Source organism: Chaetodon trifascialis, chromosome 2 (assembly GCF_039877785.1).
Source record: "Chaetodon trifascialis isolate fChaTrf1 chromosome 2, fChaTrf1.hap1, whole genome shotgun sequence".
Taxonomy (NCBI): domain Eukaryota; kingdom Metazoa; phylum Chordata; class Actinopteri; order Chaetodontiformes; family Chaetodontidae; genus Chaetodon; species Chaetodon trifascialis.
The window spans coordinates 272,502-284,597 of NC_092057.1; the positions used below are offsets into that span (position 1 = coordinate 272,502).

Below are 12,096 nucleotides of genomic sequence, written 5' to 3' on the forward strand. Positions count from 1 at the left end.
AAAGTCACAAAGGTCACATCATTGCAAACTAGGACTCAGCCCATAGTGCAGTTCAACCATGGCTGAAACTTTCCTTTCTTAAGTTTCCTTTGAACATACAAGCAGTCGGACTATGATGCTCTTCTGTTTATTCACCAGAGGCTCATCAACCCAGCCTCTTATTTCTCTCCAGAGAGAATGAACATTACTTGGCTCTGGCTGCAGTCAGCTTGTTCTTAGTTGCGGTATCCATATCCTCTGTGGAAAGCCATCCATTGTCGCCTGGTTTTGACAAGGAGGCGGCGGAGAATTCGTATTTGCCGTGTGTTTGGCCATCAAGTGGTATTTCAGACTGGATGTGCTGCGGTGATAACTCAGTTCACACCGACAACACACACAGATAACTTTGGTCTTGTCGGTCGACCCATCTGGCAACGTTTGAAACCAAACTTTCCATTTGGAATCTTGTTCGCATCCATTTTGGCGTTTCGCGCTTGACATCCACACAAACCGGTAGCCTACTGTTTTTACAGCTAGCGAGCAGGCGAGACCAAACAGGTGCGTGGGGCGTGCCTATTGTGTTGTTTCCGGTTTACAATTGAATCCTGTAGTTTTTCTAACGTTACTAGCAGTGGCCACAGCTTCTAAAAAACTATAATTTCTCTAAGTTACAAAGAGCGTTAAGCTTGCAATAAAAAAAATGACGCCGTTAAAATTGATTTGCGTTAACGTATTAATAACGCAATATTTTTGCACTATCTAGGACCAAAATATACTCTAGATTTACTAACTCAATACGAAGTATCCAGAGCTCTCAGGTCATCAGGACAGGTCTATTGTGTGTTCCCAGAATCAGAACCAAACAAAGTGAAGCAGCTTTCTGTTATTATGCTCCTCACCTGTGGAACATTCTCCCTGCACACCTGAGGTCTGCACCACCTGTCAGCTCTTTTAAATCATTTGCTACAGCTTTTACTTGAAGTAAATATATCTGCTCAATGATTTTAATCATTCTAAATGCTAAATTATTGTCTTTTACTGGCTTCTGTTTTTAATTTTCCTTTAAATGTATTTTATTTCTATTTTTATATTCTCTTCTAATTTCTTTTTTGCTCTCTCTTTCTTTGAAATGTATGATTTTAATGTATTTTTATGCTTCTGTAAAGCACTTTGAATTGCCTGGTGTATGAATTGTGCTATACAAATAAATTTGCCTTGCCTTGCTGTAGATATACTGTAAAATAGTGACCACTGGGGCCATCACTTGTTATCTAAAAGCACCTTAATGGTTCTCCCAAGATGCATGGAAATGTCTCTCTGGGTCCTTACAGAGAAGAATCTAATGGGTAGCCATAGGTCACCAAGGTTCAAAAAGGAGCGGATGGCCGTAATGTCTAACTCCTGTCAGGAACATCGAAACAGGAAAGGAAAACCAATGTTACAGAACACTTAAAGACCACACAACTATAACAGCCATTTGGACATTTCCACATAAACACTGGGCATGTGCAGGAAGTGTGTTCCATCCTTAATGGCCCAACATCAAGTAAAAATTCTGCAGGATGCAACAAAAACCAAAACATCAACGCAAAGCAGATGGAGGCGACACAGACTTCTGCCAAGAGCAGCAGCAATGCCCATGCCATCTTACAGTGCCCTGTCAGAACTCCTCAGGTCTGGTCAAGATAAGTTTCTTCATATGCTGTAGACCACAGTTACAGCCTCAAAGGCCTTCACAGGCCAATGTGAAACAAACAACTTTCAAAAAGAGGACACCATCCATTTTTTACTGCCCCGGAAAAAAATATATATGCCAAGTGGGCAAATTACCAAAAGAGCAGGGTGGCCATTCAGATGCTGCTCGCTCAGATTACACAGTGTACAAATGCTGGCTCCTTCACAAAGAATGGGAGTGGGCTCTACCTCCAACCTCACACTTCTGTAACCAAAACTGAAACTTCCTAATCTGCCCAACTTGGCAGAACACTTTCCCCGCCGAGCACTGCTCAGCAAGCGGTACCTTCAGACATCATGAAAGGAGATACATGCAGCCACTGCCAGGAAACTAATTTCCCAGTTAAAACCAAAGTTAAATCCAACCTTCCCTTTCTCTCAAAAACTCTTGAGAAAGCAGTTGCCAATCAGCTGTGCGACTTTCTAAACAATAATAGTTTATTCAAGGATTTCCAGTCAGGATTTAGAGTGCATCATAGCACAGAGACAGCACTGGTTAAAGTTACAAATGACCTTCTAATTGCATCTGATAAAGGATTTGTCTCTGTACTAGTCTTACTGGATCTTAGTGCTGCATTTGACACCATTGACCATGGCATCCTATTGCAGACACTGGAACATTTCATTGGCATTAAGGGAACTGCGCTAAGCTGGTTTAAATCCTACTTGTCAGATCGCTCTCAGTTTGTACGCGTTAATGACGACTCCTCTGTGCTCACTAAAGTCAGCTATGGAGTTCTGCAGGGTTCTGTGCTTGGACCAATTCTATTCACCTTATATATGCTTCCTTTAGGTAAGATTATCAGGAAGCACTCAATAAATTTTCATTGCTATGCAGATGATACCCAGCTATATTTATCAATGAAGCCAGAAGAAACCAGTCAGTTAACTAGACTACAAGCATGTCTTCATGACATAAAGACCTGGATGACCTGCAATTTTCTGATGCTAAACTCGGACAAAACTGAAGTTATAGTAGTAGGCCCTAAACATCTTAGAAAGTCACTTTCTGATGACATAGCAGTTATGGATGGCATTGCGCTGGCCTCCAGCACCACTGTAAAGAATCTGGGAGTTATCTTTGACCAAGACATGTCCTTTCACTCCCATGTAAAACAAATTTCAAGGACTGCCTTTTTTCACCTACGTAATATCGCAAAAATCAGGCATATTTTGTCTCAAAATGATGCAGAAAAACTAGTCCATGCATTCGTAACTTCCAGGCTGGATTATTGCAATTCTTTACTATCAGGCTGCCCAAATTGGTTGCTGAATATTCTCCAGTTGCTCCAGAACGCTGCAGCACGTGTTCTGACAAAAACCAGGAAGCGAGATCATATTTCTCCAATACTCGCCGCTCTGCACTGGCTCCCTGTAAAGTTTAGAATAGAGTTTAAAATTCTCCTCCTTACTTACAAAGCCATAAATGGCCAGGCACCTTCTTATCTTAAAGAGCTCATAGTACCTTATTGCCCTACTCCAACACTGCGTTCCCAGAATGCAGGTCTACTTATGGTTCCTAAAGTCTCAAAAAGCAGAACAGGAGTCAGAGCATTTAGCTATCAAGCTCCTCTCCTGTGGAACCATCTTCCAGTCTTTGTCCGGGAGGCAGACACTGTCTCTACATTTAAGAGTAGGCTTAAAACTGTCCTCTTTGATAAAGCTTATAGTTAGGGCTGGCTCAGGCTGGTCCTGGACCAGCCCCTAGTTATGCTGCTATAGGATTAGACTGTCGGGGGACATCCAAAGATACACCGAGCTCCTCCGTCCTTCTGTCCCTCTCCATCCGCACGCTCTCATGTCCTACCACGGCGTGTTACTAACTTAGCTCCTTCCCCGGAGTCTCTGTGCTTTGTCGTCTTGCAGGTTCCCATGGACAGTGGCTGAATCTGGATTGTGGATTTCAGCTGCGTCTCCTGCCTTGGCCCTGCCTGACATCCACTGCAACTGCTACTGCTGTTATTACATCCACTGTCACTGTTACTGTGACTGCATGTCTGTCTGTCTGTCTGTCTGTCTGTCTGTCTGTCTGTCTGTCTGTCTGTCTGTCTGTCTGTCTGTCTCACTCTCCCTCTCTTGCTCTTCCTCTCTCACCCAGCCGGTGGAGGCAGATGGCCGCCCACCCAGAGTCTGGTTCTGCTCGAGGTTTCTGCCTGTTAAAAGGAAGTTTTTCCTCGCCGCTGTCGCCAAGTGCTGCTCATGAGGGAATTGTTGGTTTCTTTGTAGATAAAGAGTTTGGTCTGTACCAGCTCTATATGGAAAGTGTCCTGAGACAACTTCTGTTGTGATTTGGCGCTATACAAATAAAACTGAATTGAATTGAATTGAATGTTGAGCAGATGCTTGTATAGCATTTAGCTGCATTAATCCAATGATCATCCAATCATAACCCAAAGGGTATCTCACAGCTATTATCTTGTGTTTAAGGGTTAGTCCAGAAGTGTCAATTTGCATTAAATGCAGCTGGATCTCATTTTCTTGATGCAGGGCACTGGAAAAGCCAAAATGATAGAATATCCAATACCCAGCCTGACCTGTAGGCCCACCCCTCCTCACAGACAGCCCATCAATTACTTAAAATATAAGTTCATGTAATGAAGGCACCCTACACTTGAAATCAAGTTAAACTGCAAATGACAAGTGGGCTTAACAGAAGGATACTCATTAGAAGTATCACTCCAGGAGAGAAGATGAATACAGGTAAACATCAAACGGCTATCTTGTGTGTGCGCATGTATCTGTGAATGTGAGAATTTGTGTGAGAGTGTGTGTATGTGCAATAATGCCAGTGGCACTGAGGGCCACATGTGTTGGTCCAGAGGAGATTGAAAGTGAATTGGAAGCTATTAATCTGACCTTCCCTTGCTATCAGGTCTGGAGCAGAATATAAATGCACTCCCCATGCTCTGTTTCTCTCTGCACAGCCTGCCTCTCCTCTCTCCTCTCTCCTCTCTCCTCTCTCCTCTCTCTGTGTCTTTATTTCTGCCTGTATCTCCCTCCTGTCTGTCCTTCTTTCCAGTCCACAGGTTCAGGTTGAGATGTGGAGAGAAGCATTTCACATCTCAGCCTTTGAGATGATCTCTATTATTTCCTTCGCCCATGCTGCTCTGATTATCCCTTCTCGATTTGAATGAACTCTGCTGTGCCTGGGAGCTGGTTAGCATGATAGTTGCAGCTCAGCGCTGCGCTGTACTTTCATTTTCAGCCCGGCATCAGTGGAAACACACAGATGTGGATGTGATGACAGTACTCCCTGTTGGAAACAGCTTTGTGGTACAAATTAGGGAAGAGAAACCACAGAGCGTGAAAGTTTGCCTTGACGTTTCACTTCTTATGCAACTTTGCAGTCAATTCAACATGGGAAATTTAGCAAAAACAAATAGCAATTTTATGGGATGGTAAGACTGCTGGCAGCGCTTCAAATTGAATACATGACACTGTGTACACCCAGAAAACTCAGTTCCGAATGAAGTATTTTCCTGAACCACTTTTGTCCTGGTTCTTTGATTCAGTAAACTGAGTTAACAAGCGCCCTCCTATCGCCACTTTCAATATAGTACAACAGGAAGGAGTGCCTTTGGGCAGTGATATGCTTAAGATTTAATAAGATAAAGCTTTTGTTGTAGCTAGCTGCCACCGCAACACTGCTTTTTGCTGCCTTTAATTTATTGTTTTGAAAGTTAACATAGCTGATTTCTGGCACTGACCCTCCTACCTAAAGCCAACCGTGCTGAAGGAAGTTAAATATCTCACAAACCAAGAAATGCAAAAATGTTCTTAGCGGTTGACCAAAAGGTGAAGCCAAAAGGTGAGTGAACACTAGACTTACATTTAAGAGGCAGACAGAAATACATCTCCATAGGAAGCTATACTATGCAGCCACCCACAAAAACTGGTCGATCGGCCCCTTGTTGCTCTAAGAGCATGCTTTATTATAAAAATGGGTTTTATCAGCAGTAAAAACATGTTTTTAGACCATCTACAACTGGTCTGTAACATATGTTATGTGACCCTTTAAGTTCAATTCAATTCAATTTTATTTGTATAGCGCCAAATCACAACAGAAGTTGTCTCAGGACACTTTCCACATAGAGCTGGTACAGACCAAGCTCTTTATCTACAGAGAACCAACAATAAAGTGGAAAATACAGTATTTCTCCACACTGACAGCAAATAAGTACTGTATATAATGTTTTTACAATGTTTATAATTACTTTAAATATGTGTTTTCATTGTGTATTTTGTGTACTTTCAATTATGCAATAATCAATATGCCGTAGGTATATTCTGAATACATTCCCATTATGTTCACTGCAGACTAAATGTAATTCACTTGTATGTTTAGCAGACTTAAGTGGTATTTTCATAATACATAAAATTGCACTGAACTAATTGTTAAAAGTTATTTATCATATTTTTGCAGTTACATGAAAACAACTTAAGATGTGCTTGAATTTAAACTTTTATACATCTTAACATAATGAAATTGATACATAATTTGTAAAATATTACCAACAATAAGGTTCATGTAAAACTTCCAACGGTTCCGGAAGATTAACTAAACTAAACTGTAGTTTAAACTAAAGCATAACTCTACTCTAAACCAGTGGAGCACAGACCTACAAAGCAGGTTGATTCTCAGTGGGATCAGTAGAACTACAACAGCAAACTTTTCACATCCAAGCGACTCATTTGAGTTCAACAGTAACAACAGTGCTTTTATAGGCCACTGAATAACATTACATTACCAATATACCTGTGATAATTAGTGTTATGCACCAACCCAGATATATTCCTGGGTTAGGCTATTCATAGTTTTGCTGTTACAGCCACAATGTTCTCCCAGCTGTGCGGGCTGCTGTTTCACGACTTGGCAAAAAGGCCCTTTATGATAAGTACACTTTCAATCAAAGTTTATACACTTATGCCCACTTACACCCAAGCGGAGCAGAAATGCATTAGTGGTGTTGATGAGAAAATTTCAAGCATATACTTTAAAACGTAGCACAGCTCAATTTGCAGACCGGAGTATTAACCTAGTATCAAGACAAACAGCATAAGAGCGCGTTTAGTGCATTCGGTCAATTGAAGCTGACTGAACTGCAGTTTAGAAATGCAGCCTCATGATTGTAATGTCGCTGAACGTATTGTGCATTTTTAATAAAAAGTACACATATAAAAGCAAACTTTTGATACTTAAAGTATAATTAAAAATAATGTACCATTTTGGTATCTGATGGAATAAAAAATAGCTGAAAAATATGCACTCAGTTGCCAGTTTATTAGGTACACCTTGCTAAAACTACAATCAGCAATCTCAGCCTTCTGTATAAGAGCTCTGTTGCGTAAAAACACCTCCTGGGATGTGGCTTTGATTTTCTTTTCTCACAAGGACAGAATGAAACAAGTGTGGAGTTGACATTTTGAGTGTCTGTAAGTGTGGATGACAGGCAGAGGCAGAGAACAAGACCTGCGCAGTGACTCAAAAACGAGAAGACGAAGAACACGTTAGCCGACCAGCCGCAGTAAGCAACAAAGACGAGTAAACGGAAGAATGATGTCACGCAAAAATGATGTCACACAAGTGCAGAGCGGCAAAAGTTTGATCAGTCCATCGGTGCGGCTCGCCAGAGGCGCTCTCTTTTCAATGATGACTGCCAACTGTCCCACTCTGCCTCACTGACGGCTTCTCTCTGCCTCTGCGAAGGATTTAACACAACTAAAACTACAAGTGATTTACTGGCTGGAAGGTAAGAGGTGGAGAAGAGTGATAGAGACAGAGGGAGGAGGGGAGGGAGGGGAGGGAGGGGAGGGAGGGGAGGGAGGGGAGAGCTTAGCCAGCAGCTCCACAACTCCTTACACCCTAATAACTGCCTAAGAACTCCTCTTTTTCCTTAAAACTCTGTCTACTTTTCCTTTCCACACCACACTCTTTCAGCCTTCTTTCTATTAGCTCTTCAGCTTGAACTGTATCTTTTCTGACTGTGCCCATATACCTCTCATTCGATGAAAACTCCCTCTTTCAAGTCACAGTCCTTGATTTTGTTCGAGGGCCCTCTCACTACGGTTCACTCAACTATACAGTTATATTTTCAGTTTCCACCCATATCACTAAAGCTATATTGACTGTTTTGAACCTTAGCCATCTTGACTGTTAGAGTCTGGACAGAGATGTGGAGCTAAAAAGAAAACCTTGTAATGACATGATTTTTTTTTTTTTTTTTTTTTTTACTGCTTGTGTCTTGTGAAACCACAATTAACTGCAGTGAAAACAACATCTCTAATGGTCCAATTTATTGTAGTTTAACCAGCCAGTATCATGATGACATATAGTATCAGGGACATGTACAATGGATACTTTGGTTAATAATTTGAGTGACTGCAGCACAGAGACATAATCAACAGTAATTAGTCTCGCATAGCCAGACCTCCACACTTCATTTCAGCCCTGGAGAAAGGTCTGGATGAACCCATTATAATTCTGGAATAGGGAAAAAAAATAACGCTCTGGCTAGTTTGTATTTCTTTAAACCAATCACAGTCATCTTGGGCCGAGCTTAGCAGACATGAAAATGGCTAAATGCTTGCAAAAGAACCAGGTAAGCCCCTTTAATTGGTGAAGTAGATCAAAGAATTTATTTATTCTCACTTAAGTTCCCCTACTGTACTCTATTTTCACCCAAAAACTACAAATATCCTCCCTGAGTGAAATGAAGCACATCTGCACGCACGCACACACACACACACACACAGAGGCACAATCACTCGTATTTCCTCCTATAGTTACAGTGATTTGACTGAAAGCTCAGTGCTGGTAAAGTGTAAATCAGCAGCTGTGTCAAAGACAGACTTTGAGGTTAGTGTCACTCTGTATGAGAATACATTCACACGTTTCAAGACCTAAATCAAAAACAAACTACACAATAAGTCTATAACCAAATTCCATTAGCAGCACAGCGAGGCTACAACACCTGGCCACCACAATAAACTACAACTGCAAATCACAATGAGCCTGCTAACCCTTAATGTGCCACCAAGAAGCATTTCACCATGCTATGTCAACAGTAAGTATATATCAATGGTGGAATGGTACAAAAAAGTACATTTACTCAAGTGCTGTATTTAACTTAAATTCAACATATTTGTATATTTGTACTTTTTTCTCCTCTGCATGTCTTTGACCGCTTTAGGTACAAGTTACTTTTCAAATGCAATTTTCCCTCCCCTTCCTGTCCACTGAAAACCATGTATCTCCAAATGTGTTGATTTTGAATGTTTGTGATATACTGAAGGATGAGATGTTACTGAATGGGTTGAGAAAACCTTCCCACTTCTTAAGATGAGTAAACTCTGTAAAAAGCCTCTTAGATTGGCTGGAAAATGCTTCGTCACAAAGCTGAAAACAGGCTGTTTCTCTGAGATACGTGGTTCTCACGGGACAGTGGCACTACAAACATATGATGATCTTCTAGAATATGATGCACTGCTGGAGATTAAACTACCCAACAGTGAAAAAAGTAGTTGTAAAATGAGCTCAGCTTTAGCTTTGAACATCTACAGCAGTGAAGTGGAGCATACACATTAATGCAACAGTAATATTAATGCAAAATATTATATTGAGCAATTTACTGCACAATTTACTTTTCTTCCTTTAAGTATGTGTTTTGATTATACTTACATCTCTTACTTAGTTCTGAACGCTGAACTTTTACTTCTATTTTCACAGTGTAGTATCAGTTCTTTTGCTGAAGTAAAGGACCAGAATACTTCTTCCACCAATGGTATATTTATTGTCATAATGCAAAGTGTTAAACATGTTCAGATTTGATCTGTTGATCTAACAAAGTGAAAAAATAAATAAATAAATAAATCATTCAATTAAATATTCACCCTAACCCATCCAACTAACCAACTGACCTAACTAACTGATGTCACCATGGCCGCTAGCGTAGCTAACAATAGTGAGCTACCATTACCCTGGTACGAATATCAACAACCTGGACAGCTGAAAAATGTGATTTTCAGATCACATTAGTTTCCATAGCGCCCCACGGTTAGCAAAACAGCAGTAAAACATCAAAAGCAGCATTGAATGCCTCGAACACTGAACCACAGTTTTGCATTGCACTAGATTTGATATGAGAATACGGGGCTTTAAAGCCTGCCAGGCTGTGAGTTTAGAGTCCAGATGAACAGCCCTCTGCTGAGATCATATTCTCTGTGACATACATTTCTGACTTATGCATAATCACCATAATTGCACCACAGGCCTGTAACAGAACCTGTGTTTGTTCCTGGCAGTCGGTCTATTCACGACACATGAGCTTAGTTCGTGGAGAAAATGATGCTTAATTCACATGAGAGCCTTTCAAGATGGCACGGGAGACAGGACTGGAATACATGGACAGAGACAGAGAAGGACAGAGAGAGGCTGAAAGACAGAATGAAAACACAAAGCCAAATGTTTTTCTCTGACTTCAGAGATTTTCCTCAGGAAGACGTTTCATTTAGACCTGGATGCATGGCTTGCCTCTTAAGCAACTCTCCAACTATTTCTTTTTGTCTCTTTCTCTCCAGCTGGTTATAATTCACGTCAGGACCAACCTGAAGCTGATGTGATGCCTGCTTAATGGAAAGCTAAGAAAGCAGAGTGTCGACAAACAGAACATTTATCTCAATCTCACTCTTTCCTAACGGTCTGAATATACGCACACACATTCAGACTACATTTCCTGCATTCCTTCTCCCACATTTATACGTCTCTTAAACCTAATCTAGTGATAGAAGCAACGTAGAAAGAAGGACAGACTGTGAGTATTTCCATCAGTATATATTTCTCTCATTTGGCTCCCTCTCACTGCATCTGTTTCCTCTTTATTTCTCTGTCTCTGCTCTTTCCCTTATCATTTTCCTTCACTCTCCATCTCTGCTTCAATGAGCTTCAACCAGTCAGTCATATCTCTGCTCTTCCACGCACTCATCCTCACTCTTTATGCTTAGCAGTGTTACTACTTACAGATATATAACTCTGGCGAGTCTGCATATGTCTGAGTCACACATGACTTCAATGTAAGCGCTGCTCTTGAAGAGCTTGATAAGCGCTGTCTGCTGAACCTGGAGCAGCTAACATTGCAATGCCTTCACTGTCATCTAGCTCTCCTGTCATGTCTCATAAGAGGCATAGCAACAGTTTGTGCCTGTGTGTGTCTGTGTGCATGCACTGGTGTGACAGAAGACACAAACATAAAGGCATGAGTCCTACAGACTGAGAAGGACAGTTATTTCTTTCCTAACCTAAAGTAGAGCAAACCTTTTTAACAGCAACCTGTGACCTGTGATTTCTTGATTTTTTTTTCTAACCTAGAAGTGGAAGGATGCTGAACGATCAGATGGCGGATTATGATATTTAAAGATGCCACACCTTTGAGGATAATCCTCACACTCGACTATGATCATTCACAGTGTGAAAAGGATATGGGCTGGAGACCATGCGAATGCACCAGCTGCGAGGACAGGTCGTCTGCTTGAGGCAGAAGAAGACCACAGGTACCAGCTCGGGGTAGGGCACAACTAACACACTGGTATCACTGCTGCCATCGTCGTTGTTGTCATCTTCATCATCCCCATCGGACTCCATCACCCCCTCCTCCTCCTCCTTCTCAATCCTCTCTTCCTGAATTATCCCTTCCTCCTCTATTTCCTCTTCTTTCTCCTCCTTTTCCTCGGGACACGAGCGGTGGTTTGTCGAGGGCCTGCGGGGGGAGGAGGAAGTGATGGCATCATGGCTATTGCCCCTGGCTATGGCTGTTGTTACCCTGGAGATTGCTGCCGCTGACGGTGTCGTTGCTGTTAAAGTTGCAGCGCTGGGGCCCTCCTCCTCGCTTGTCATGGCAACGCAACAGTCTGAGATGACAGAAAGAGAGAAGACACACAGAGACAGAGAATAATTTAAATTTACAAACCACTTTATCGACTTCAGGTTACAAATCAATTCACAAAGCAGCAGTTCATGGATCAGGACAGACAAAACTGATCTTACGTAACCTCCACGACGGACAGAAAACACCAAAAAAGTCATCTTATGAACATTTTCTATTCTTTATAGTCGGGTAAGATTAACTAAAACTACTTTGTTAAGATTGGCAAAAGGTATGGCCAAGGTTAAAGACTTGGAAAGTGTTGGCAGGAGTGGAGTGCAAACCACACTTCTACACCTCCTGCCTCAGACTACTGTGTGTCTCCGTTACAGGACAGAGATTCTAATTCAGGACAGCCTGATTCATGGCTGATGTCCACTGAAGACAACATGAATACCAGTTGATGATGCTTCCCATGCTGTTGGTTTGGTGATATCAACAGACAAAGTTAACGACAACAGAAGTT

The 12,096-nt window shown here is 41.6% G+C and overlaps 1 protein-coding gene across 1 annotated transcript in view; it reads right to left on the reverse strand.

Moving 5' to 3' along the window:
- LOC139338871 (voltage-dependent T-type calcium channel subunit alpha-1I) overlaps positions 1-12,096 on the reverse strand; it is a 256,645-nt gene that overhangs the window by 187,850 nt on the left and 56,699 nt on the right. Inside the window, exon 2 of the mRNA XM_070974174.1 lies at positions 11,190-11,616. Coding sequence (XP_070830275.1) covers positions 11,190-11,602 — 413 coding nt within the window. The 5' untranslated portion in view covers positions 11,603-11,616. The remainder of the gene's footprint in view (positions 1-11,189; positions 11,617-12,096) is intronic.